The sequence below is a fragment of the Cebus imitator genome, unplaced genomic scaffold (genome assembly GCF_001604975.1).
Source record: "Cebus imitator isolate Cc_AM_T3 unplaced genomic scaffold, Cebus_imitator-1.0 Scaffold169, whole genome shotgun sequence".
NCBI classification, from domain to species: domain Eukaryota; kingdom Metazoa; phylum Chordata; class Mammalia; order Primates; family Cebidae; genus Cebus; species Cebus imitator.
Window position 1 is genome coordinate 3,403,442 of NW_016107484.1, and position 27,841 is coordinate 3,431,282.

The 27,841-nt window shown below is 57.3% G+C and overlaps 1 protein-coding gene and 1 pseudogene across 25 annotated transcripts in view; both read right to left on the reverse strand.

Annotated features, from left to right (window-relative positions):
* NCOR2 (nuclear receptor corepressor 2) overlaps positions 1 to 27,841 on the reverse strand; it is a 245,887-nt gene that overhangs the window by 115,987 nt on the left and 102,059 nt on the right. For 23 of the 24 annotated variants that reach the window (XM_037744259.1, XM_017544426.2, XM_037744276.1 and 20 more), the window contains 3 exons: positions 26,972 to 27,085; positions 18,083 to 18,139; positions 10,914 to 10,966 (listed from right to left, as the gene is read on the reverse strand). In XM_037744259.1, the coding sequence (XP_037600187.1) occupies positions 10,914 to 10,966; positions 18,083 to 18,139; positions 26,972 to 27,085 (224 nt within the window). The remainder of the gene's footprint in view (positions 1 to 10,913; positions 10,967 to 18,082; positions 18,140 to 26,971; positions 27,086 to 27,841) is intronic. The other variant, XM_037744270.1, reaches the window with a different exon arrangement.
* Positions 1,350 to 2,259, reverse strand: LOC108315207 (annotated as a pseudogene). The gene has a single exon (XR_001829864.2). The product of XR_001829864.2 is annotated as a 60S ribosomal protein L6-like (transcript).

Sequence of the window (27,841 nt, forward strand, 5' to 3'; positions counted from 1 at the left end):
AGAGACAGAGAGATGAGATCTAAGGAAGGGCAGAGGCCTGGAGATGTGCAGAAGGTGATGAGACTCAGGACGAGACTGCAGGAGACAGGAGACGAGGCGGGTCAGAGATAGACAGCGGCAGCCAGAGACACCATCCAAAGGGGACAGAGACTCAGAGGAGTGACACCAGGAGAGGGAAAGACAGAGAGAAGCAGGGAGAGGGAGACAGTGACAAGGTCCAAAGGAAGGGGACAGAGACCTCGAGACAGCCAAGGGAGGGAGCCCCAGAGAGCAGGACGGGGGTATTCAGAGCCCCTGCCGTGAGGGCTGGAAGACACCACCGCCCGCCGCCACACTCAGACCCCAGGACCGTCCTATTCTCTCCCAGACCCTCCACACAAAGCGGGGCTTGCAGCTGGCCTCGCAGAGCCTGGGACCACAGCCGCCTCAGGAGCCTGCTATACACCTTAACTTGCTGTCCCCAAGCCAGGGCACGCAGTGGCACCCACTCTTCTGAGAGGGGACCCCCGCCTTCTTCATATTCTCAGCAGCGTCCACACCCCCTCAAAGCTCCAAAGCCGCTGACTGGGAGCGACGTCTGTCCAGCCCCCGGGACCCCAGCCCCCCTGGAAACAGGAACAGGAGGGAACCCCAGGCACTGACGGACGAGCAAAGCCTCATGGGGCTCGAGGGCCTGGAACCCGCCTCAGTCCCTGGGTCATTCTGGTGGTGCCTCAGCCAGGACTCCCCACCTTCCATCAGCCTGGCCCCCACCCTAGCCAGGGCAGGCCCCGGGGGTCCTCGGTCCCACAGGCTATGACCAGCACCCTTCATCTCCTAACAGGGTGTCTCTGGGCCCACCTCAGTAGCCCTTCATTTCCTCATCTGAAATTGGTGGCATCACAGCTTCATCTTCTGTTACTCAACAACTGTTTACTGAGCATCTACTTTGTGCCAGCTGCTGGGGACACAACGGAGGGCAAGACACAGTTGAGGGCCCTCACAGAGGTGACACGGCCAGTCAGCAAGATGGCCAAGATAACCCTGGATTTGGGAACTTAAACAGAGAGGTGGGGGAAGGGTGTGGGCCGTGGTGTAGAAAGGTCTCCCAGAGGAGATGGCCTTGAGCTTGGGCTGGGATCTAAGCCAGCAGAAGGACCCAGCTCTGGGAAGATCCAAAAGGAAGGGAGGGCACCGCAGGAGCGAAGGCTACGTGAAGAACAGACAAAAAGAAGACGGGCCAGCCAGCGGTGCTGGGGAGGGGCAGAGGGGACGGGGGAGGGGCTGTGAGCAAGACCGGCAGGTCCAGTCCAGCAGGGTCCTGTGAGTTTCAACAGGGCAAAGGGTTTGGTCTTTTTTTTTTTTTTAAAGGTAATCAGTTATTTAATTAGGTTATTAGGACATTTAAAACACCAATTTGTGAGGATAAATTCCATTTGTCAGGGCAAACACAGATTGCAGGTAGCCCTGGAGCTGAGGAATAGCTTTGATTTTTGGTAAAATTTGTGAGTCCACAGCTTTCTGAACAATCTTGCACTGCTCTGTAATCTCGTATTTCTCTTTTTCTGTGTCGAAGATCTCACCTTCCTGGTGTCTGGGCTTCCGCAGCTGCTTCTTCTTGAAGTAAGCATCAGTAAGATGTTTTGGGATTTTTACATTGCTGATATCAATTTTGGGTGAGGTGGCAGTGACAAATTTCTGGTACATTCTTCGCAGAGGAACTCAACTAAGGACCAGAGGTCCAGTCACAAGTAACAAGCCACTAGCCAGCTGCTTCAGGAAAACCACCCTCTTGCCCTGTGGCTCCAGTGAGGATGATCAGAATGGCCCCGGGGGTGATGCTGGCTCGGTCTGCTCACGTGCTGACTGAAGGTTTTCGCCGTGGCTCAACAGCTTTTGGGGCACGTCTTCGGTAGGATAATACCTAGGCATTTCGCGAAGTTTAACCACCCGGGTACCGCCGTTTTTGTCACCACCAACTGGTTTTGTAACAGTTGCAAGAAGCTTCTCCTTCTTTTTCTTTTCAACCTTGGATTTAGCCGCTGAGTACTTCCTCTTGTACATGGCTTTTCTGGAATACATGGCAGATCAGGAGTACCTGCCAATTCCTCTGACAAGAACAGGATTGTGGCTGCAATGGGGCTTCCCCTTCTCGGGCTTTTTAGCCTTGGGGTTACCCTTTTTCACTTTACTACCAGCATCAGCCTTCTTGGCTTCAGGTTTCTTCTCTTTAGTATCCGGCTTCTCAACTTTTTCACCTGCCATTTTTTACGCAAAAGACAGCTGTGACCGCCTAGAGGCAGCGCGGGCCCGGGAGCCAGGAGCACAGCAGCACCCAGGTCTTGGCGAATCCCGCCCTCCACCGCAGACCCCAGACCCCGGACCCTGTACCGACTGGAGACGCTGCTGGGTCCAGGGCCCGGCCAGGAAGTTTGCAAGAAGAGCCCAGGGTGACTTGAAGCCAAGAATTGCCAAAAACAAAAGAAAACAACGGTCAAAAGGACACAGAACGCAGCCTGGAGGCTTCCGACCGCCAGAGCTGGGACAGCGCAGTGACAACATGTCACTCTGGGCCAGATGAGGGCCCCAAGAGTAAAACAAATACCCCCAAGTCAATGTTATTATAAACACATGATTCAACACATCAACAAGTGGGGGAGAATCTGGGATACAGCCTTCTTCTAGAGTTCCAGTGAACACATGTCTGAGAAATGAGGGAAACAGAACATCGGCATTAGAGCGCGGTCATAACCCAAGTGCCGCTGGCAAGATCCAGGCTGAATGCAAAACTGGTTGGCAAAATTTTAAGGAGCAACAGGAAATTTGCATAGCCTCAAAGAACCTTCCCTCAAGTATGTATGAATCACGGCGGTGGCTTTAACTTACGCCCACAAATCTTTATATTCCTCCCTCCAAGAGGTGGAGCTTAACTCCCCTCTCCTGGAAGGTGGGTGGGACTTGGTAACTCCCTTGTAAAGAACAGAGCAAAGCAGGGAAAACTCTAAGGGGACCCGGAAGACCCAGGGTGAGCCCCTATCATGTCGGCAACACGCGGCCCCCTTATCGCTCTCTGGTCTTCCCCAAAACCCACCACCCCAGTCTTACCAGGAGAAAACACCTGCCAAAGAAAGCCCTGGCCAGCACTCTTCAAAAGCACTGGGGTCATGAGGAACAAGGACAGGCTGAGATGCTGTCACCGGCTGCAGACTAAGCAGACGCCGCGCGGGAACCAGAATCCGATCCTGGACCAGAAACCAGACATTAGCAGAAGACGGGTGGAAATGCGGAGACAGCCGGTAGTTTAGCGGGGGTCACGTGCTGCTATTGCTTTCTTAGTATTTTGTTTCCGCTTTTGTTTTTAGAGATGGGGTCTTGCTGTCTCCCAGGCAGGAGTACCGTGGCTCGATTGTGGCTTGCTGCAACCTCGAACTCTTGGGCTCAAGCAGTCCTCCTGCCTCGGCCTCCCGAGTAGCTGGAACAATAGGTACGTGCCAGCATCCACAGCTAATTTGTTTTTTGGTAGAGATGAGGTCTTGCTTTGTTGCCCAGGCTGGTCTCCAACTCCTAGCCTCAAGCGGTCCTCCCACGTTGACCTCCCAAAGTGCTGGGATGACAGGCGCGGGCCACCATGGCAGGCCCCGGCTGTTACACAGGCTGTGCACGTGACGGACTCTCTGCAGCGCACCTGCAGCCCTTCTGTTGTGCAGTGTACAATCCAGTTATTCCAAAACCAACAGTCCCGCCTTCCCACAAAAGAAGAGAGATAACCCACTTTGAGACACGGTGGTGAGGACCATACAAAACTAACTCTGGGGTTTGCAAGAGGCATGCTGCCTAGAACAGGTGGGAATGTCACCCCCAATCCCCACCCAAAACACAGATTTGTGCAGGTCCTAAGCCGCAGCACCTCAAAACACGACCTCATTTGGAAACAAGGTCTTCAGAGTGGGGGCAAGTTGGAATGAAGTCACTGGGGTGGGCCCTCATCCAATGACAGGAAAAGAGGAAATTTGGACACAGAGACAGACACACACACAGGGGGAGATGACGCAAACAGACACGGGAAGAACGCCACGCAAACACGAAAGCCGGGACTGACGCATCTCCTGGCCCAGGAACGCTGAGGAGGCCAGCAGCTGCCAGGAGTGGAACCAGCAAGGAAGGAGCGGCCCTGCGGCACCTGGGCTGCCAACCGCTGGCCTCCGGCACTGTGACACGAGACAGTTCCTGCCATTCTCAGCCGCACAGTGCGCCACTGAGTGTTCAGGCAGCTCTGAGAAGCCAGTGCGGTGTGTGACCCCCAGCAAACCACACACCTTCGCTGTAGCCGGAAAGAGTCGGGGAGCATGGGGTGGCGCGGCTGCACGTTCTGTTCACCGCTGATGGGCAGTGACCAAGGCTGTGCGTCCTCCCTGGTTGATCCAGGTTTCCTCCCAAAGCAAGGACAGCACCTGGCCCCCAGGGACGTCCATGTCCCACACAAGAGGACACATGCCAAGTCTGCAGCAGGTTGCAAATGGCGCAGAGCACCGGCCAGAGCCGGCCCCCAAGAGCACCCCCGGGAGCGTTCTGTTGGGCCATGGTGCCTTCTAAAATCCTAAATTCGTTGCCAGCCATGAAAATCAGAGGATGTTTTAAAAAAAAACAAAAAAACTGAACCTAAAGCTTCTCTTGAAAACATCAGGCCATCAGGCCGCACCCCTTTATGGGCACAAGTTGAAAAACTGAGGCTTGGCTGCCCCTTTCAAAGGCCGTTGGGCCCCCGTTCCGCAGTCCCTACCATGCTCTGTTGCCTCACAGCAGCCTCCTCACTCAGGCGTTCCTCCCACTTCTGGAGGCAGCCGCCTGGGCTTGCAGCCCCTCAACTGCTGGTTTATGATGCCACGTGCTCCACATTCCTCTGGCAAACTTCTTAAGTGTTTATTTTGTTCCAAGTAGTGTTTAGGCAATGAAGATGCAAAGAGCTTACTGCAGACACATCTTTTCTGCTGAGCTTCTGTCCTCCTTAGAGCACAGCGTCCAGGAGAGCTCTGGAGGGGTGGGCCAAGCTGCATGTGATGAGCTTGCTGGTAGAGGCATTTGTGGGGCGCCAAGAAGTCAGTTTACAAACACGCACCCTATAAGGAAATCTAGTGTCGTCACCTGCTGGGGCACTAGGGAGGAGAAGCAGGAGGTAGGAAGGAGGGATAAGGAGGCAGGAATTAGGAGAGTGTTCCCGGGGAGTCCAGTCGGACCCTGGCTGGGACTGGTCCTGGGGCTTATAGGGTTCTGGAAAAGGAAAGCTTGGGGCAATCAGGGGAGGCTTCCTGGAGGAAGGGAGGTTTGAGCTGAGGCCTGGGAGAAGCAGAGGAATGGAGTAGGAAGAAGAAAATGAGCAGAGCCCTGGGTTCCAGGGAGGAAGGCAGCAATGGTGAATCTGGAGGGGCAGAAGGGGTGCGCAGGGAGAGCCTGACCCCGGCTGCAGGGGAGAGAAAGGGTGGGGCAGCCGTGCAGGCCCAGATGTCTTGGGAAGAGACTGCGGGTTGGGGTGATGGTCCGAACCCTCTGCTCACCGAGGGGCAACCAAAGGCTGTGACAGTGCCAAGCAAAGTGATATGACTTGCCTGAGGTCGCCCAGCTAGGGAGGGCAGGGCCTGGAGTGCAGACCCAGGAGGGGGTGCAGGACTGGCCTAGGAACCTGGCTGTGTGACCTTGGGGAAGTCGTCCTACATCTCTGAGCGAGACTCCAGAGACCTGCTAAGAGTAACCTGGGTCCGGACCGCTCTCCCTTTCCGCCTGCACAGTCCAGCACTGACACTTTCCATCAGCCGACCCCGCAATGAGGCGGCAGGAGGGGAGGAATCAGGCTGCGAAAAAAGAAAGCGGGCAGCAGAAGAAACCGGCAGGTCTCCAGGCCTGAGGGGACCGTGGGCCAGGGCAGCCCCGGGCAGGGGGGCAGAACATGCCTGACCACAGGCTGCTGCTCACAGCCGGGGCCCACACCCTTTCACCACGTCCCATGCGGGCTCCACAGATGCCCAGGAATCCCTGGAGGATCCTGCCCAGGGCGGGGTGCATCCCTCGATGGAGCCCGCTCTGGGGCTGCCCCGGCCCTGCCCCAGCTTCCCAAAGCCCCAGAAGTCTGAGCATGCCCTCCAGCAGCAGGTGACACCGGCAGTGCCTGAAGCAGGTGGTGGACGGAGGGCAGTGGAGGCAGCTCGGGCGACTCCAACGTGTCTGCAATTGCCTTACAGCAGGAAGTCAGGCATGAAATTAACTTTCACTCCGAGGCCCCAGCACGCAGACACAGAGAAATTAAAGTGACGGGGCAAGGTCTCTGGGGAGGGAATGACCTCCCACCTTGCAGCAATGACAGCAGTAGGGGTGAGGAGACCGTGAGCTCAGGGGAGGCTGCTCAGGGGGAGGCTGGGCGCCCCACCTGACCCGGGCTGGATCATCTCATTGTCCCACGGCTGCAGTCACTTCTTACAATGTATTTATTCTCATCAGCCTCCCCTACTAGAATGTCAGGGCTCGCTCACTGCTATCTCCTGGGGGCCCAAAGCAGTGCCTGGCATACAGTAGATGCTCAGTAAATATTTGTTAAATGAGTGAATGAATGAATGAATGAATGGAGTCTGGGTCTCTGTAGATAAAAGAAAGAAGAACCAAAACCACAGTCCGTGCTCTACACGCTGAGCACTGACCTCAGTGAGCAAGTATGAGACAAGTCATCACCTCTGTCTTGCAGATGCACAAACTGAGACCCAGAGAGCAAGGGACACACAGCTGGTCAGGCGGGCAGAACGAGCTGCAGTCCCGCCCGAGGCCCCTGTATCCAGCCACGTGGCAGGACGGGGCCTGCGAGGGGCCTCCCTTCCCACACTCCAGCACTGGACCCGGGACAGTTTCTGCAGTCCAGCACGAGCAGGGTCACAAGACATCAGAGCCTGCAAGGAGTGCAGGGTGCAGAGGCTCCCGGGGGCAGCTTCCTGGGCGCTGCAGCTCTCCTGAATAGTATGCACCCTTAGCTTGCATACCTCCCAGTGACAGGGTGCTCACTACCTACCTCAGCAACTCCCACAGCGGCCTTCCCACAGGATTCTCGCCCCCATCTCCAGGTCCTTTCTCCCTGAGGCCACCAAAGCAAACTTTTAAAACGAAAATCTGGCTGGGCATAGTGGCTCACGCCTGTAACCCCAGCACTTTGGGAGGCGGAGGTGGAAGGATCACAAGGTCAGGAGTTCGAGACCAGCCCAGCCAATATGGTGAAATCCCGTTTCTACTAAAAATATAAAAAATTAGCTGGGTGTGGTGGCGTGGACCTGTAATTCCAGCTACTCCGGAGGCTGAGGCAGAAGACTCACTTGTACCTGGGAGGCGGAGGTGGCAGTGAGCTGAGATCATGCCACTGCACTTCAGCCTGGGCAACAGAGGGAGACTCCGTCTCCAAATAAATAAATAAATAAATAAATAAATAAATAAAACAAAAACCTGATCACATTGTTTCCTGGGATAAACTTCATTGCTAACTTCCCTTCCAGCAGATGATAAAACCCCAACTCCTTACCAGCCCCCTTTGACCAGGCCTGTGCCCTCCTCTCCCTCACCTGCCCCCTTGGGCCATCGGCCTTCTCTGTGACCCCTGCCAGCTCAGGGAGGCCCCAGGGCCTTTGCAACTCCTGCTCCACTGTCTGGGATACTCCCCAGAGGACCACACAGCTGGGTGTTGTTCAGCCTCCAAGGGTCCCCTCAACTGTCACAGCCTGCCCTGACCTCTCTGGCTAATGCCACCCCCCTCATTTTCCCTCCCATCACCCCACTCACCAGAGTCACAAAATGTTTTTTAAAATGAATGACTGCACATTGAAATTTAATAACCACACTGAAATTCAAAATATAAATGGGATGATAATTTTAGTAGAAAATATCCAAAAAAATCTAAAATTCTAAGGACAAATCAGTCCCCATAATTTACACAAATATTTTTCTAACCAAAAGTGATCACTTACAGTGTAAGAAATCTTAAATACTCATCTATTTGTTTCATATTTTATTGAGACAGAGTCTTGCTCTGTTGCCCAGGCTGGAGTGCAGTGGTATGATCCTGGCTCACTGCAACCTCCACCTTCCAGGTTCAAACAATTCTCCTATCTCAGCCTCCCGAGTAGCTGGGACTATGGGCACACGCCACCACAGCTGGCTAATTTTTTAATTTTTAGTAGAGACAGGGTTTCACCATGTTGGCCAGGCTGGTCTCGAACTCCTGACCTCATCCGCCCACCTCGACCTCCCAAATTGTGGGAATTACAGGTGTGAGCAACCTCGCCCAGCCCATCTGTTTGTTTTAAGCATAAACATGTTTGTTAGTGAATAAGACCTGGAACAAATTCAGTGAGGTAGTTACCTATTTAGTCAAAATGTACTTTACAGACCACAGCCATTCTCTGATGAAGATTATGGGATGTCGAATACAGCACTGGTTTTAATATGCTTACCGTTTTAGCCTACTTAGACAAAGATGAAGCCGTATCTATTTTCTGGTGTTAACCATGTGAGTATCTTGCTTCTCTTTTGTTTAGATTGTATGGCTGTTTTTATTACCTGAAATCATCCACATTGTCAGCTTAAAATATCACTCACTTTAAGTGAAAAAAACCCTATGTAAAATTATAAGTATAATAATATGGCTTTCACAAATTATTATGTCAAAAAGGAAAATCATAAGTAGGTATATGAAGACATAAAGAGTTTAAGATAGTTATGTGAGCATAGGACTTTAGATTTGCTGGTATTTTCTTTTTCTTTTCTTTTTTTTAAATTTAGAAACAGAGTCTTGCTCTGTCGCCCAGACTGGATTGCAGCGGTACAATCACGGCCCACTGCAGCCTTGAACTCCTGGGCTCAAGCAATTCTCCCACCTCAGCCTCCGGAGTACCTGGGACCAGAGGCATGTGCCACCACATCCAGCTAATTTCTTTTCAAGTTTTGCTGTTTGGCCAGGCTGGTCTCGAACTCCTGGCCCCCGGCAATCCTCCCACCTCAGCCTCCCAAAGTGCTGTGATTATAGGCATGAGCCTCGGCATTGGGCTGGATTAGCTGAGATTCTCTTGTTTTGTTTACTTAACTCACTCTGATTCTGTCTCCACTGCTAGACAAATCTTGATGAGAGGTGAGGACTCTGTTTTATCCAAGGCTGAGTGGCCAAGGCCTAGAACAGAACCTGACACACAGCAGGCTCTCAATAAAGGTGTGATGAATGAACAGATGAATGAATGAATGAGTGGATGAATGAATGGACGTCCCAGATAGCCCAGACTCCGTTGAGAACACCCTTCCCTCATCCCCTAAACCACCTGTGATGAGGTCCTAAGAATGTCCCCCTTGCCTTCACCACCCTCCACCTGTGGCTCCCCACCCCAGACAGGGGCCCCAGAGCGAGGCAGGTCCCAGAAAGCTGCAGCAGGGACAGGGTAGCCTGACTGGAAGACAAACGATATTGAGTCAAAAAGAACATGGTGCCAGATGAATGAGCCCACCAGGCGGATGCGGAGCCCGGGCTGCATCTGACTTGGGCATCCCACGCCAGCCCAGGACACCGGAGCAGGACACATGCCCCTTCCTGACACTCTGACACTGCAGCCCCCACTGGACACCGGCTGAGGATGAGCCCGTGCCAGCCACACCGGTGAAGTGTCTTTGTCAGATGCTCCTGATCCCGAGAGGGCCAATGGCCTCAACCAGCAAGGAGATTTCCAGGCTGCTGCCACAATCACTGGGAGCGGCGACAGGGGGCTGAGCTGAGCACCTGAGCCTGGACTAGTCGGCGACTCTCGAAGCTGTGACAGCAGTGATCTCCCTGGCCTCTAGGTCAGCACCCGCAGATGCGTGAACACATGGGAGCTTTGCAGGCCTTCAGGAACAGGGAGCTCACCACTGCTATATAGTCTGCAGTTCCATCCTAGAAACGCTCGGACAATCAGACCAGGCTGAACTACCCACCGAATCAGCTACACACCTCCCTCTGCAGCCACACTCTCACCATGACGAACCTGGAACTTCAACAGCTATGATCCCAAAGAGTCTCACCTCCAACCTACCAGCCCACCACACCCATGGCCACACGTTCCTCAAAGGGCAAGATCTGCAGGCCCTTTTACCTTTTAGGTTCCTGGGCAATAACATGAGATAACATCCCCTCCTCAGCCCAGCAGTCTATGCTCCCATTAATGCATCCCAAGAAAAAGCTGGCCCCCTTCCGGCAGCCACGCCTCCAATGCCTTGTACCCGCTTGCAGACACAATGCTACCAGCCTCCAGCACTGCCCCACCCATCTGCACATGGCACTTAATTGACATTTTCTTCCCTCCTGGCATCCGTCTGAAAAAAGGCACCGATCGTTAGGATATATCACACTGGCCACCTCCAAAGCCTCAGGGCCTGGATGAGTGCTCTGGTCCACCCCATGCTGGGCTGTGCCAGAGGGACGTCTCTGCGCAGATGCCAGCTGACTCCCAAAACATGCTTATGCCAGAGCCCAAAACATGAGGCTTCCGCTTGCCCCGGGTCACTCCCCATCTGCGAGAGCCGGCTGCCCTCTGCCGCAACAGCTCCCCCCTGCTTGCACAGGACGCAGACACGCAGCCTGGGGCCTCTGACTTCCATCTCTCCAGGCCCACCCATGCACCAGCAGCTCCCTCACCCACCCTCCCAAACCCAGACTTACTTCCTGAAGCCTTGGAGGGAAATACTCTCCCTACTCCCCGCCCCCACCCCAGGCCTGCTCCGAACCCATCCGAGGCCCCACCTAGGACTGTCTCCTGTCCCCTCCTTGAGCACCTGGCCCTGGCCAGGAGCGCCTAATGGGAACAGAGAGCCCACGTCCCACGCGGGCCGCTGAGAGCCCACCCACACACCCTGCCCCCGTGTCTGCACGGCTGCCCAAGAGCACTCACATTTTGATGTTCTCATGATACTGCCGGGTGTCGGAGGGCTGGTTGTACAACGGCTGCAGAGGAAGAGAGAGAATCGCGTCAGAGCCCGCCGGCCGCCGCCCGCACCACCAGCAGGAGCCCTGGCCCCAGCTCCAAGGAGCCGTCCTCTGGGCGAGCGCTCAGCTGCAGCCAGGCATGGAACGGAACACAGGGACCCAGCAGTGGCCCCAGCCAGGAACAGGATGAAACTGGGTCCTCGGGGACAGCTGTGGGTGCTGTGACCACCCCCCCCCAGGTGGTCGTGGCTGCTCTGCGGGGCACTGGCAGCGCTGGCCTGGAAGGAACCACTGCCCAGAGCACACCAGGACGAGCCCACACAGCCCAGAGGCCGACCCGAACGTGGCGAGCCACTTGGCTTCCCGGCTCACCGTGGAAACACGCGTCCCGACACCGAAAGACACCACTCTGCCCCCACTAACCGGCAGAAGACAAAAACGGTGAATAATGCCAAGTGTTGATGAGGTCTGGGGTGACAGAAGGCTGGCACACAGCTGGGGGGAGCCAGTGTATGCGCACACATCCCCCAGAGAGACAGAAGCCACTTCCCGAAGCCTCCACCTCCGACCGCTGTGCAGACAGCTGGGAGCACCCAGGCGCTGTGCTCGTCCAGGAGATGGACGCTGGGACGCTCCTATGGCATAGCTCACCGCGGGTGAGGAGAAGCCAGCGAGCCGCCCACCTCCAGAAGGTGGCTAGGGGGATCAGGGCTTTGACACGTCACAAATCCCACCCAGCTGTGAGAGAGAGATGCCCGGGGCCACGGGTAGCAAGGACAGAGCTTCAAAGAGCACACAAGGAGACGCAGAAAGCACAGCGGCGGCCGTGATGGGGCAGGACCCAGCCAGCTGCCACGCGTCCCCTCCCAGATGGAAGAACAATGGTTAGCAACCAAGGGCACAGCCTGGTCCAAATCCCGGTTCTGATGCTTTCTAGCTGGGTCTCCCTGGGAAGTTACTTAATCCATCTGTGCCTCAGTTTCTCCTCATCTAAAAATGGGGTTGAACTCATAGGGTTCTTGTGAAGATGAAACGGGCAGTGCACGCGAAGCTCTGAGGCGAGCACCTGCAGGCTGAAATGCCCCGAGGTGCCAGTCACATTGCCGTCATCAGCGTGAATGACTGTGTCAATGACAACCACCTTCCGCACCACCCTGCAGCCACCATGACCTTGCTGTGGCCGATGGAACCGCGGCACACTTAGCAAAAGCAGAGGCTTGAAGATGAGAGTCTGCGTTCCTGCCGCTTCTCTGTCAAGAGAACGAACGCGCCTAGCCTGGCCTGCAGGAAGTGCAGAGGGACAAGGAGCAGAACGCTGCACCCAGCCCGGGCTGAGCTAGACCCCCGGCCCACCGACTCCCCTGCCGGCCACGAGGTGCGTGAGCTGAGCCCACACCTGCAGGAGTGCGCAGCCAGGCTGGCGAGTAGCAGTAAGTGGCCGCGCTTCAGGCCCCTGAATGTGGGGCTGCTTTGTTCCCTGGCAGTAGCTATGTAAGCGCGCCACGTAATTGACACGACCATCCCCGCTGTACACATGGGAGAATCGAGTCCTTAAGAGGTGACGACATTTGCCCACAGCTGGTAAGAGATGAGCCGGCCTCTCAGCTCCAGCACTGGAGGAAGGAGTCTGCCCCTCTCTGCCCGAGTCTGTGTGTGTGTCTGTGTGTCTGCCTGTCTCTCTCTTCCTGTCCCTCTCCCTCTCACACACCCACGCACACAGCAGGAGCCTCCTGGGGTGGCCATGGGTACTATGGAGGGAACACCAGGTACAGAGTGTGAGTGATCAGCTGGAGCAGAAAAGATGGGGGCGAGGAGTCCTGCAGGCTCAGGGCCGGACTGCGGTAACAGAAGGGACACACAGTCTCTTCCCTGGGGAGAGGGCTGCACACACCTCCTGATGACCCCAGCAGAGGGGGCCACCCAAGCAATGAAGCCCAGACCCCTGCCTGCCCATCCCCAGGGAAGGGCCTCTGCAGCTCTGCAGAACCTCACAGACAGTCTCAGCTGGCGACAATGTCGCCTTCCTCCCTGTGGCCCCAGGTCCCCTCCTAGAATTGGCAATTCCAGGCTCCTGCTCAGCTACCCTCCTGGGGACAGAGATGTCATCCTGCAGCTGGCATGGGCCACTCCTCCCCATACCGGGTAAGGCTCCTCTCCCAAGATTCTCAGCCCTGAATGGGGGGCAGTTTCCCTACCCCAACCCTGGAGATTTGAACAAGAGGAGAAGTGGACGGAGGAACAAGAGGGCCCACGGTCAGAGTCAGTGCAGAACTTTCCAGCGAAGGTGTGGCACAGCCTCCCTGCAGAGGGCTGCGGGTCCTCATCTCAGGAATGGCAAGGGGCCCTGTGAAGATGCCCACGTGATAACCCGGGGCAACTACGTTATCTTCTCTATCAAATGCCAATCAAATACAGGCCAGGTGCAAGCAGGCATCGCTTAAAGGTTCGGGTTCTGCAAACAGATAGGCTCTGATTTAAGTACTGCCTCCTCTTTCACTAGCTGTGAGCTTGGACAGGTGCCCTCAACACTCCAGCCTCAGTTTCCTCATCTGAAAAATGGGTGTAAGGCAAAGAGGACCTACTTCACGGGAATTTTGGATAGCCCAGAAAATTTCAGACTTGGTGAAATTTGGAGTTTGCCTTCTTTTGGTTTTAAAGATAGCAAAAAGCCTAAAGGGGCCAGAGAGGGGCTGGCAGCCCAAAGTACCTAGCACACAGCCCCCAGAGGGAGTGCCGGGCAGACGGGACAGTGCTTCTTCGGCACAGGGCGGGTGCAGGAACTCGGGACTAGTTTCTGGGGGCAGCAGGAGCCTGCTGAGCCTCCGACCCACCGAAGCCACAGGAGAGGGAGGCCACTTCCACTTTCACTTGGTGGCCTCCAGCCCCCGCTTCTCAAGACAGCCGTGGGTGAGGGGCCCACAAGGCAAAGGCCGCGAAGGACTGAGGGTGCTGTGGGCTGCTGCTGCTTCTAAACGGGGTACCAGCCACTCCCCGAGGACTGAGCCCCAGGAGCCCAGGGAAGACTCCGGGCCCAGGGCTGCCTGCCGTGCTGGGCATCGCCATGGCAACAAGCTGAGGCCAGCCATCTTGGAAAGCCCAGCTGGGGGTGGAGGAAGGGAGGGACAGTGACACGTCCTGGCAGGTGCATTGCTGAGGAAACACAGGGCCCGAAGGGACTCTCCAACTCCCCCTCTGCAGAAGGGACTGCACAAAGCCCCGGCGGCTCCCCAGCCCAGGACAGCTGGAGTCCCCACGTGGAGCTGCGAGGCACCTAAACAGCCACACAGGCTGGGGACACGCAGGCCCCCACCCCTCACTCCCAGGCCTCATCCTCCCAGGAGAAACGACCCTGGGGGATACACCCAGGTGAGGAACACTCCCTCCCTCCTGAGGCCCAGAGGAGTGTGGAGCCCAGGGCAGCGGAGGTGGCACCCAGGAGGCCCCAGGGCCTGGCTCTCAGCACCCGTCTCTCTCTTGCTCAGCCTCTGTCTCCTCTAAAAACGAAGGCACAGCCACTCAGGGGGCAGAAAGAGGGCAAAGGGAGCAGGTGGCAGACACAGGGCACGGGCAGAGATGAGGCACGGTGGTGACTAAGAAAGGCAGCAGGGGCCAGGGAGAAGGCGGCCCCCTCAGGCTCCAAGCCAGCCCGCAGGGCCACCAGGAAGAGCCACAGTCCCAGGCGGCCCGAGCTGGCAATAAATGAAGCGTCAGCCCCAGCCCTCAACCCGCTGGTGACACCAGCTTCTTAAAATAACGCCTTGGAACAGGAAGGAAGCAATGACTCAACGCGGCAGAGAGGTCGGGCTGGTGGGCACGCCCTCCACCACCACACCGCTCCCAGCCTGGCCTGGCCCCACAGCTGGGCTCCGGGGCCATGCCCACCATCCCGGCACGCCAGACCCCTGGTGCTATTTTCATCCTTTCCAACACTAATTCTTCCAGGGAGGCCACAGGTATCCGTCCCTGCTGAAGGGAGGGGCACTGGAACTGCACCTGCAGAGGGAAGAGACCTGGGCACTGAACTCAGGGACCCGTGGCTCCTGGGTCCTCAGGCTGTCCCTGGCCCAGGGTTCTGGCACCCAGGTGGTAGACAGACCTCTGAAGAGGGTGCACCACGGAGCCACCCCTGCTCGGAGGATGCCTGTGGCCACTCAGGCCTGGCAGATGTGTGCGGAGCTGGCCGGACACTCCCCAGGGGTTCAGCACACCTCCCCACCTCATCACCTGCTGTGTGGCCCACACAAGGCACTCCCCTCGCTGAGCCTCATCCAGAAAACGGGATGGCAACAGCTCTGTGCGGCACCCTCCCTGTCCCCACTGGCTGGCACCAAGCCAGGGGCCTTCAAGAGTATAAGCACTAGACCTTTAGCCTCCTGTCCCATCAGCCCTTGGAAGCCTCTGCTCTGAGATCCCCAACCAGGGGGCAGCTCCGTCCCTTGTCTCCAAAGAACCTGAGAAGATGCACAGTGAGGCCCCAGGTTCCAAAGCTTCTGACACCAGCAGCTGCCCGCTCCCATCTGCCCCCGTCTGCCCACAGACGGGGCTTCCTGGTCCGTGTCCCTCAGGCCTAAGACACGGGGGCTTCCAGGCCCTTCCCCCCAGCAAAGGCGAGTGGGGGTGGCCTGGAAGTCTAGAAATGGTTGGGAACCGCATCCAACCCTGCCATCACTGTATGGCAAAAAAGGGGAAACCGAGGCAAGAGGCAGCTTCCTGGTGGGGATGTGAAATGGTACGGCCACATTGGAAAACAGTTGGGCAGTTGCTCAAGGGGCTAAACAGAGGGTTAAGAGACCATCCAGCAACTCCACGCCTGGGCGCGCCCGGGAGAAAGGCAGACGCACGCGCACATGGAAACGGCACACGAACACGCACACACGGAAACAGCACATGAATGTTCACAGCAGCCTTACTCTCCACACCCCAAATATGCAGACAGGCTCACGCCCACCCGCCGGGGCGTGGTAAACAGCACGTGGCCTGCCCCTGCAGGGAGACAGGATTCAGCCACAGAAAGGAATGAAGGCGAGACCCACGCTCCACACGGATGAACCTCGAAAACATGATGCGGAGTGAGATAAGGCAGACACAAAGGACCGCATATTGCAAGATTCCATTTATAGGAAATGTCCAGAATAGGCACATCCATAGACACAGAAGGGGCTCTTCTCGAGATGATGAAATGTTCTAAAATGGACCGTGGCGACAGTGGCACACATCTGTGAATACACTAAAACCCACTGAATTGTACACTTTAAGTGGGTGAATGGCATGCGAGTGAATTGTACGTCAATAAAGCTGTTTACAAAACAACAATAAAAAAAAAACAAGGAAGCAGCAGCTGCTGCTGCTGAAAACTTCCTCCAAAAACCACTTCCACTGAGAGAAGCACGATCCCAGGCTAAAGCCTGTCACCCAGGCCCCCCAGGCCCCCAGGCCCCCCAGGTCCGAGGATGTACCTGGAGGGGGCAGAGCCCTGAAGGGGTGGAAGTGCCAGGTGAGGCTTCTGAGCCCAGCCAGTGGCGGCCAGGTGGGCGGCTGGGCTCTGCTTCTGAGCTGGAGGAGGCCCTGCCATCTCCTGCCTGCTTTTGGCTTCTGAGCAGGCCTGGGAGCCTGCAGCTTGCAGTTCCTGAGTGGCCTCAATGGGACCCCAAGGCTTCGGGGGGGCTCTCCTTGTGTCAACCTGAGCAGCCTGTAGAAACTCCACGGGAAGCAGCTCATCTCCAGATTGTTCTACTGAGCGCTTCGCAGGCGCAGCAGCTGTACCCAGCAAGCCTTGAATGGGCATCACTGCGCTTAACCCTGGGAAGACCCTGGAAGGAGGCCCTGGGGTCTCTGCCTGTCACAGGTGAGGGCACCATGGTCCTAGAAGGTCAGCCCCTTTCATAGGGCCACTCGGCAAACACGAAGTGGAGCTGAGTTTAGACAAAGGCTCTGAAGGTGTGAGACTTCTGCTTCGTTTCTTTATGAGGCAGGGTCTCGCTCGACTCCCCAGGCTGGGGTGCAGCGATGTGATCATAGCTCACTGAAGCCTCCAACTCCTGGGCTCAATCGGTCCTCCTGCCTCCGCCTCCCAAGTAGCTGGGACAACAGGTGTGCACCACCACACCTGGTAAATTTTTAATTTTTTTGCAGAGATGAGGTCTTGCTATTTTGCCCAGGCTGATCTCAAATTCCTGGCCTCATGCGATCCTCCGGCCTTGGCCTCCCACAGTACTGGGATTACAGATGTGAGCCACTGCACACGGCCGAAGGCGTGAGGCTTTATCTGCACCCTGGGTGGACTCACACGCACACCCTAGCCCACCACGCACAGAGACTCTCCCTCATCTGGCACATGTGGGTAGCTGTATGCCATGCTGGCCAGCTCAGTGGGCACAGAGGGCTGTGTGGCAGGCAGGGGCTCTGGCCAGTTCTCTGGGGCTTAGGGCTACCGCATCCACCCATCCTCAGCCCAAGGGACTCCAGGAGGCCTGGGCCCTGCTTTCCCACTCTGCTGCTGACATGGCATCTTCCCACAGCAAAAGGACACTAGTGACGGTCACCATTGTCATCATCACCACCACCATCATCATGGCTAATGACCAGGACTGAACTGTCCACAGGCAGGTGCCGCACCTGATGCTGGATAAACATTCATACAGCTCCCCCTCACTGGAACCCAGTGGAGCAGGCGCTATTAGGATTCCCATTTTACAGATGAGGAAGCTGAGGCACAGAGAGGTAACAGATGCACTCAGGGTCACCCACACCACGGCATACCCGGGAGTGGACCCAGATCGTGTGACCCAGGAAACAGACTCTGTGCTCAGCTGGAACAAACGCGAAGGCCTCCAGGTGTGTGATTTCTCACAGCCCACACAACAGGGCTCTGGGCATGCACACGAGTGCACAAGGGGCCCCCCAGGCGCTCCCTGCCAGACCCCCACCCCCAACCGGCCCAGCCAGGCCCGCCCCACCCCGCTATCTGCAGTCCTCGCATCAGGAAGGTGGGTTCCCTGCCTCCTCCGCGGACGCTGCCTGGGCAGCGCTTGGCAATAGATGACTTCCTCCTCCCCCGCGCCCTCCCGCCTCCCTGCCCACCTCTCCTGCCACCCCCGCCCTCCCCGGATCCCCCAACCCTGTACCCCAGCTCACCAGCTCCACCTGGGGCCCCAGGCCTTCCAGAATCCGATGTGCAGCTTCAGCCTTCTTCTGCAGGGTGACGGCAAAGAGGAGGAATTTTTTTAAAAAACAAAAAAACACGGATTATAAATAGAGGCTCCCTGGAGCAGCGGGCACCTGCCCAGCCCAGCCCAGCATGCTGCTCCTCAGCATGGGGGAGGGAGGCCCAGGGCCCCCTCCAGAACCTCCCCAGGCTCGAAAGAACACAGAGGGGCCTCAATACCCCCGCAGCAGCCCTGGCAGGTCCGCCAAGTTTCGATTTTAGCAAATGCCGGGTCCCCTGAAGCCTGCTCCCCAGCAGGCCCCGCTCCCCCAGGGCCCAGCGACGTGGGCACCGCTCCCCACCAGCCCAGCCGACACTGCCAGCCCTGAGATGCCTTCCCTCGCCCTGGAAGCTGGTTGGGCTGTCTCAGAGCCAGTGCAGCCAGCTAGGGAAGGAGGAGGAGGTGGAGGAGGGAGGGTGACAGAGGCGCTCAGAGATACCCTTTCTAGGATTCTTGTGTTTCACAATCATGTGATTATTTCTGGGCTGCCCCGGGGCCTCCCCGCCTCCACCCCACTCACAACTGGGGACTTATTAGGAAAACAGGAACATGTGGTGACGGGCTCGGTGGCCGCTCCGGCAATAGGCTGGACCTCCGGCCCCCGCCCAGGCCTCGGTGTGAAGGCAGACATTGTGCCTGGCCTAGCCCCCAGCCCCCAGCCTGGGACCACCAGGGCCCGTTCAGAGGAGGCCAGCCCGGGTGCAGGGAGGCAGGGGGCAGAGGGGCTCCTGAAGGTGGCTTCACAGGGCTTTGTCGGAGGGCAGGGGCAGAACTCAGGTGGGTTTGGGTGCCCTCTGCACCAGGTTAAAGTGTGTGTGCACTGGCAAATGGGTGTCCCCAGGCCAGCGCGTGGCAAGCCTCTGCTGTGATTCAGCTGTACCAGGCCAGCCACTCAGTATTTGGCAAGTACTGGACGGACAGGCCACAGAAGTCGCCATCACCATACTGAAACCATCCCCAGTGACTCTAAGCCCAGATTGGCCAAAAGGAGGTGACCCCCAGCCCTGGGAAATACGGATGCCAACAAAAATTTGACGCAGCCTTTGCCAAGATCTCCTTGCAGGGTGGAGGGGCCCAGCCTCCCCGGGCTACAGCAGAGAGAAGAGGGCATGGCGGACCAGCTCGCTCCCCCTCCCGGCCCCTGGAGAAAGTCAGCGGGTATGTAGGTGGGCTCAAGCTGGCACCTAGGACCGCCTCCGCCTAGAGCCCAGGGCCCGGCCCACCGAGAGCAGAGCCATGCTCCCGGCCACCTTCACGCTGAGCCGAAACCACGACACCTGCAGCTCAAGGTGCAGCCGGAACAGCAGGGGAGAACGATACGGCGCTGATCACTGCCCTGAGCGCCCGCCATGAGCCAAGCATCGGGCACACGTGTGTTCCTAACATTTCGATCCCATGTAAGCACCACGGGAGGCACACACAGGAGTATCCCCATTTCTCAGATGGTGAAACTGAGGCACAGAAACACAACACAGGGAAAAAGCCCTTCATATGACCTCCAGGACAGAGGAAGCCAAGGCCCAGGTCCCATGCAGGGCCACCCCTAGGCTTGGGACTAGTATTTCTGGTACACAGGGGCAGACATCAGCCCAACAGTCACTGCCCCAGCCACACCCTTGAAGCAAGAAGGTGTCTGCCTCAAGATGGGAGAACCCCTGAGCCAGGCCCAGTGAAGGACTGGGTATGGGGTGGCATGGGGGCAGAGCAGCTCCCAAACACTGGGACCAGGCAGAAACATGGAAAAAATGATACCTGGCTCCCGCCTGCAATAAATCCAAACACTCGGCAGTTGGTTAAGGGCAGTAGCAGCAGATTACTACGCTCACGCAGAGAAAGGTACGTGTGAATGCAGGGCACAAGTCACTCCCCTGGAAAGGTAACAGGAGGGATATACAGGCTGGGTTTTGAGGGGCGAATAGGACTTTGTGTGTATCATCTGTGGGGATCAGCAGCAACTGTCCATCTAGATAAAGGAATGATACCAAACGGAAAGGGCCAAGCCACTAGAAACGCCACGGCTACACAGCTAGCACCTGGAGAGCAGGGAGGACCCCTTTTTCACCCGCTGAAGCCGCAGGGAGCCCCACCTCCTCCTGTCTCTCTGGCTGTTTCCTCCACCTCCTACCCCCGCACCCCCTGCTATCAGTGTTGGATTTGTTCCGGCTCCACCGTCTTCTGTGGTCCTGCCTGTCAGCCTTCCGGGGGCCGTGGGCCTGTGGGGCCCTGTCCCAAGACGGGCTGGCCTTTCTCAACACATCTGCTCAACAACAGGGAGCTGGCTGCGCTCTAACCTGCAGCAATCTGCGTCTCCTGCCTGGCCACACTCACCCAGGTGTCAAACTCCCAGGACTTTGGCAAGGATGTTCTGCAGGGAACAAAATGTCACCTCTTCCCTCTTTCAATGCAGAGGAGACACCTGCCAGAAAGTGGCATGGCTGGGAACGTGGATGTGGGCTAGATTTAGCCCCGTGCCAAAAATTTCCCCTCACCTCCTCGGCTGCTGACTTCCTGCCACCCTGAGTACCAAATCCAAATGCCTTGCCAGGGTCAACAGGGTCCCAGCCCTCACGGGCCCTCAACCTCTGCTGGCCCCTCACTGTCCCCTGCACACTGAAAGCCACTACTGCCTCTGAGCCTTTGCACCTACCGTTCCCTGCCTGGAATGCTGTTCCCCACATGGTCACATGCTCTTGCCTACCTCTTGCTCACGTCTTGACTCAGCCTCCCCTCCCCAGAGAGGCCTTCCCTGATCCCCCACAGGAGGCCAGACCACCTTCCTCAACTACTCTTCCCCACCGGGCTGTCTTCACAGCACACTCGTCATGGGTAAGGGTGTGCATCCCACTGTTTATGTTACTGACTGTCTCCCCCAATGGGACATGAGGAGCAAGGCACCTGCTCTATTCTCTGCTGCACCCACAGTGCCTGGAACAGCGTCTGGCTCAGAGTGGACGCTCAGGAAAGGTCTAACTCCGGGAAATGGGGCTGGGCTGGCTCCCTGGCTCAGGCTGTCTCTAGGGCAAAGCATTCCTGTACCCCCAAGGCTCTCCGGTCCCAGCCCAGAACCTGCCCTCTCAACGTGGCTGCAGCTGGCCCAGTGCCTGCCACCCCCCGACCAGGACCAGAGGAGGCCAGCGCTGGCCACTGAGCTGCTGTCGTCCATCAGTGCCCTGCACAGGGCAGAGGATAGCGGGCACTTTCTCCAGGGCCGAGTGGGAAGCGGTCGCATCCCCCGGCATGCCTAGCCTTTCCAAGGACACAGGGGGTGGGGGCACAGAGATGGAGAAGAGGGCAGTCTCCCTACTCTCCAAGCCACAGCCAGGATTGCCAAGTCTCCCAGTAACCCGTTTCTGGGGTGCAATGGCTGCCCCATTTTACAGATGGGGAAAGAGAGGCTCAGAGAGGATGCCTGGATAAGTCACTAACCCACACAGTTCCAAAATCCCAGACCCTTCCCACCTGACCCTCTCCCATCTAGAACTTCGCACCCCAACACTGCCATGGCGGGTATTTGCACATCTCCTCTGCCCCCTGGGGCGGCCTCTGACACTGGCTCCCTGGCTGCCCCTGGCCCCAGCACACAGCGACTGTTCCAACAGGAGCTCCTGCCTGCATCTTCCCCGTGCAGGTCCAAGGCCCAGCTTGCAGAGAACGCCAGGGCACACTAGTTAGAGCTGAACCAACTCTACCCGGTGGTGGCAAAACCCAGGGGCTGCTCCAGCATAGAGGAGGGCCTGGGGCTGGGCTGAAGCCTGCCGGCTGGGAGGGTGAAATTCAGGGGACTCAGCCCCACCCTGGGGGAGAAGGGAAAAGGCCTTTCTCAATCCCACTGAAACCCGACAGCCCCCACACCTCCCATGTGCCCAGCGTTCAGGGCGAGGTCTCCACTCTGACAGCAGGGGATGGGAGCTGACGCCGGAGGGGAGGTGGCTGAGTCTGAGAACAGCCACTGCCCAAGCTCACCTGGCTCAGAGAGGAGGACCAGGGACAAGGCCAATGAGTGGCCCAGCTCACCGTGGTGTTCACCCCCTGGAGGTGCTCTTGCCAGGCAACCAGGGGTCAGGGCAGGTTCTCACTCAAGGAATGGCCCTCCTGCAGGGACCTAGGATCTGTGTGGCCAGGCCTCCCTGTTGCCAAAGAGCCCAGGAGCTGTGCTGGGACATAGAAGTCCTCAGTCACCTGTGCAGATGGGTACACGGGAGCACCAGACCCACGTGACCAAGTGCACATGCCAAAATCTAGGAAGGCACAAAGACAAACACACATGTCCACACATGCCAAGGCACGCACACGCACTCACACATGCACACCAAGTGGACATGAGGCGACACACCCGCCCCACATGGGCCATCTCATGCACATCCATTTGTACATACATACATGCACACAGTCTAACTGCACCCACGTGAACGTGTGTATGCACACAGGGGCAGACAGGCCAATACCTACACACATGCCCCACACGTGCCGATCCACATGGGAATGTGTTCACACGTGCACACAGCACCCACAGGTACACCTGCACATGTGCACACAGCACCCATAGGTACACCTGCACACGTGCACACAGCACCCACAGGTACACCTGCACACATGCACACCCACACCCACATGTGTAGGCATGGATGTGTAACTGCACAGATAACCACGGGCCCCACATGCTGACTCACACACACACACACACACACACACACGTGCACACAGCCATCCAGAGGTCCACACACACACACACACACACACACGCACATACACATACAGAGGTGCGCTGTATCGATACATGTATCACCAACGCGCGTCCCACACAAGCCAACTCTCACTCACTACTCATTTATGAGTGCACACAGCTCATCAAAGGCACACGTGTATACTCACACAACACACGTGTATCCAACACACATACCACACACACATACACATGTGTATCCAACAGGCATACCACATATGCATCTACCCACACGTGCACACGTGCACCCACAGGCACACAAACCACACGTGTTCACATGTGGCTCTCCTCTAAAGCAGAGAAAGAGACCTGACACTGACCACTCCCTGGCCGCTCCCCTGCCTGGAAGCCCCATTCTGGCCCCTTCTCGGCCATACTGGCCTCCTCATCTGCAGATTGGGGGCAGCACCTACCCACCCAAGAAGCCCCAAGCCCCCAGCCCTGCACCTAAGCCCCTCCTCCACTGGCTGCAGCAGTGCCTCAGGGCAGCAGCCCACCCTGAGCTTCAGCTTCCTCATCTGCAAACGGAGCCCCATGCCCGTGAGCCCCGTGCAGAGCTCTCCCGGGGTGTGTGATGAGCAGGAAAAGTGGGGGACATGTGCAGCAGCCTCACGGGGCTAAAACGGACAATGTGAAAGAACCCCTAGGCCCTGGTGGCAGTTAGGATGACCAGGCGGCTGGGCACAGAGGCCAGAGGCGGGGGCCTGGCCCAGGATGCCGGGGCCACAGGATGGTGTCTGAGCCGCTGCTCTGAAAATCTTGCACCAGGGGGTCTGACGCTGGGCCCTGCAAACGAGCATGCAGAGCGCCAAAGCCCCAGCAGGCTCTGCTGACTGCTTCACCCACGGCAACTGCCGATGGTGTCACTCATCCCTGCCCTGCTCGGTCCCTACCACACTGTGCCACACTGAGTCCCAATCACACTGTATAAACACGTTCCTGTTAAGACGCTTAAACTCAAAGACAAGGACTGGAGTCTTACACTGATCTCCGCATTACTCAGCAACCGGAGGTCGCTGCTTCCATCAATCCTGCCTCTTCTTCCCCGCGTGAATGAGCCATCGGCATCTCCACTGGAAGCATCCTTCCACGTTTCCCCAGTGGACCTAGCTCAAGGCCCGTCTCCTCTAAGAAGCCCACCCTGACTGTTCCCCAGTCTCCTCAGTTCCTACAGTACCAGCAGCCTGCGCTGCGCAAATGCTCCTGTGTATCCACACTTGGCTAGTGCTGCCTGCCTGTGTGTTTTATCCAGATTCCAAGTGTGCTCCTCGTCCCAGAGCCAAGAGGCTCCCACCCGCATGCCCACCACCTTTGAAGGTCAAAGGAGACGCCAGTTCCCTCTCTGGGACTTGCCATGCCGCTCCACCCGAATGCCCTCCTTCCGGCCCACTGGCTGCCTCCAAGAAGCCTTTCCCGGTGCCCTCTCCAGGTCATGCTCTGCCCTCCCAGTCCGGGGCCACCCCGCCTGCTCCTGCTCTCAGGCTGCAGAGACCCCGCCGGCTGCCCTGCCATCTGTGCACCTGCCTGGTCCCCGCCCGCGCGGGCAGCTCCCGGGAGGCAGGAAAAGCCTGGCTCAGCAGGTGCCTCACCAATGTGCTCCGAATGGATAATGAGCCAGACTCCGGCACTCAGAACTGCCAGGCAGGCCCTGCCCAGTGGGGAAGCTGCGTTTTCCGGCTGGCTCGGCGTTTAGAGACAGACCCTTGTCCTCCATCTCTCCAGGAACCAGCAGGGAAGGAAGGCGGATTAAAATTTAATCCTACTGATCCCCCAAGGGGTGGTAAGTCCTGGCTGCTCCTGCCAAAGGCGGCTGGGGGCCCCCCCACACAACAGGCTGCAGGCTTTGGAGGCTCGGAAGCTCAGCCCAGGCGGAGGGTCCCACCAGCTCCCATACCCTCAAACCAGAGGCCTCTTCCACAGGCAAGAGCTGGCCCCTCGCCTCCATCTCCCCTCCCCTCCTGCCACCTGGACATGTCCACAATAATTATTTCCTGTGCATCTGTTGTGTGCTGAGTGCTGTTTTAGATTCTGGAAATACAAATGAAAGTAAAAGTGGGCGGGAATAAAATCCCTGCCCTCACAGGGCTTCCATTCATAATAAACAGAATAAGTAAAATATTAATCATGTCCCATGGAGACAGGGGCTACAGAGAATCAGAAGCCACGAAGGAGGAAAATGGGAAGGAAGAGTAGAGGGTTGAAACGGGTCTTGCTAAGAAGGGGACATTTGAGCAAAGATGGAAATGACAGTATAAGCCTTGGAGGCAGAGAAGCTCTAGGCAGAGGGCCAAGGTGCTGCAGCAATGTGCTGGGCCACTGACTCAGCCTCCACAGCTGCTGGTGAGAACCGTGCCTGCTCTCCTCCAAGGATCAGAGAGGGCAGGCAGAAGTGACACTCTCAGGAGACCTGCCCATGTCCCCTCCACTTTGGGCTCCTGGAACCACCTCAATCTTGGCTCCGAGTCACAGGCTCAAAGCTCACTTGCTCTGCAATCTCAGGGAGGTCACCTTCCCTCTCTGAGCTTTGGTTTCTTGGTAAGCAAAGTGGAGAGAATAACAGTAGTTCCATTAAATGCAGATAGTATTCTATTAAATGTACAAGGTAAACAATCACAAGAAGAAATAACAGCTATGATAATCACAATAGCACCAGCTGGCACTTTCTTGGTGCAAGGCACTGTCTGTCCTAAGGGCACCAGGACATTAGCTCCTTTAATCCCCACGCCAACTGTACTAGTACTAGTCAGTGTCATCACTGTCATCATTTTAAAGCTGTGGAGCATGAGGCACAGGGAAGTTTAAGTAAAACGCTCCAGGTCACAGAGCCAGGAAGTAGGAGACACGAGATTTGAACCCAGGATGCCTGGCTGAAGCATGTGTGGCCCTTTGGCTCTCCTATGACTGTTACTAGGGGTGCTTGGGGTGAGGGGCCAGGGTGTGGAAGAGTGACCCAAGCTCGTTCCCAGGCCCCAAACAGGCTCGTCTCATTCTGCATGACATCATTTGCCGCCTCAGCCTGCCACTACAGGCACCTACACATGACTCCAGAGGCCTCCCCACCCCCACTGATCGACCAAGGAAGGTATTACAGAAGAGGCAGCTGGGAAGGGTGGCTGAGGCCTCTGGCAGGAGGGAAATCAGAGATGCCAAGACAGGGAGAGGAGGTTCCTCATCTGCCACACTTCACAAGGACCAGTCCCTCTCTGGGCCTCAGTTTCCTCATCCAGAAAATAAGGGAGGGGGGATCAATATTCACAGACCCCAGTGCATCTGGAAAAAGTCAACTGTAAATCATCAAAGCCCAGCTGGCATTGGCTTGAGCGGGAAGATGGGGAGCTCACCACCTCACCAGACACAAGATTCCACAGGCCCTCAGGGTCCAGCCCCTGGAGAAACTGGACACCTCAAGCCCCTCCACCAAGACCAGACCCCCTATCGATACCCGGCTGCTGCCCCAGTGAGATCTCTCCATGGCCCCCACAGCCTGCTCCGGACCCCGGGATTCAGTCATCTCAAAAGTCCCTTCCAGGGAGCAGTATCAGTGGAAGCCAGTGCTGAGAACTCAGGCCCTGTGGTCTGACAGCCCATAGGTTCAAATCCAGGTCCAATGCTTCCTAGCTGTATGACCCTAGACAAGGCACTTAACCCCTCTGGCCCTTAGGAAAAAGGAAACAGTGCCTGCACCTGCCATCCAGGACTGACGAGAGGGGCTGCTCCACGAACGCTCGCTGCTGCTGTCACAATGTCATTATCTTTTACCTCAAAGGGATTTCCTGCACACGTGCCTCAAATAGTGGCCCCTTCCCTTTGGCCATCAGCCAGCCCCTGGTACTCTCCTGGAGCCCAAAGCCTCCTGCTGGCCAGCCACGGTCCCATCTGTGTGTCTGAGCACAACAGCTCAGGGGCCACACCAGGCTGGCTTTCCACCAGCCACCTTCCCCCGCCCACTCATAAACCCTGCATCTCTGGGGCAGAGGGTGGCGAGGTACCCTCCCCATTTCGCCAATGGGAACACTGAGGCCGGGTTCAAGGTGCCCCCTGGGAAGGGCCTTTCGGCCAGCACCAGGGGCAGCTGGCAGGGGCGGGGGCACGTACCCGGTTCTCGTCGTAGATGATCTGCACCAGGCTGCGGTGCTTTGACTCGATGGGCGGCGGTGACACCGGCTTCTCGGGCTCGGGCGGCTTGGCGGCCTCCTCCTCCAGCTGTTGCTGTGGGGACAGGCAGAGCGTGCCGGGTGAGCACCCCGGCAGGCGGAAGGAGGGCTGCGGCCCCCAGGGCACAGGGAGGCCCCCGTGCAGCCCGGGCCTCGGCCACGCACAGGAAGTCAGGCTGCTACCCATTTCCTGTGACTCACCCCAGGGACTCCGCACCCCGAAGAGGCCCCAGCTCCCGGGCCGGCTTCAGCCTCCAAGTTCCGAAGCCAGGTTCAAGTCCTGCCTCCATGACTTGCCAGCTAGGGAAGCATAGGTGAGCAGCCTCACCCCACTGGGCCTCAGTTTCCCCATCCGTAAGCAGGCTGATTGCCGTGTCCTCATTCTGACTGTGGTGCAGACTGAATGAGTTAGTTACACGGGCAGGCACAGTTGGAACTTCTGTGAGCCGGCATTACCACGCACTACGGTTCCCACGGGCAGCATCAGCGCCAGGAGACGCTGTGCGGAGTCTGAGGCTGCACTGGCCGACTGGAGCCCGACTCCCACTCCTACTAGCTGCGTGGCCTTGAGAAGCTGCTGGACTTCTCTGAGCCTCACCTTCCTCATCTGGAAAACGTGGACAAATGACTTAGTATCCTAGAGAGCAGGTGTGAGGGTGAAATGAGCTGATGATGCCTGCAAAGCACTTGGCACGGAGCACACAGACAGCACTTCACACACAGAGCTCCTCATCCCCGATTCATCCCCATCCCCCATCATCCTCATCCCCCCATCATCCTCATCCCCCATCATCCCATATCCCATCATCCC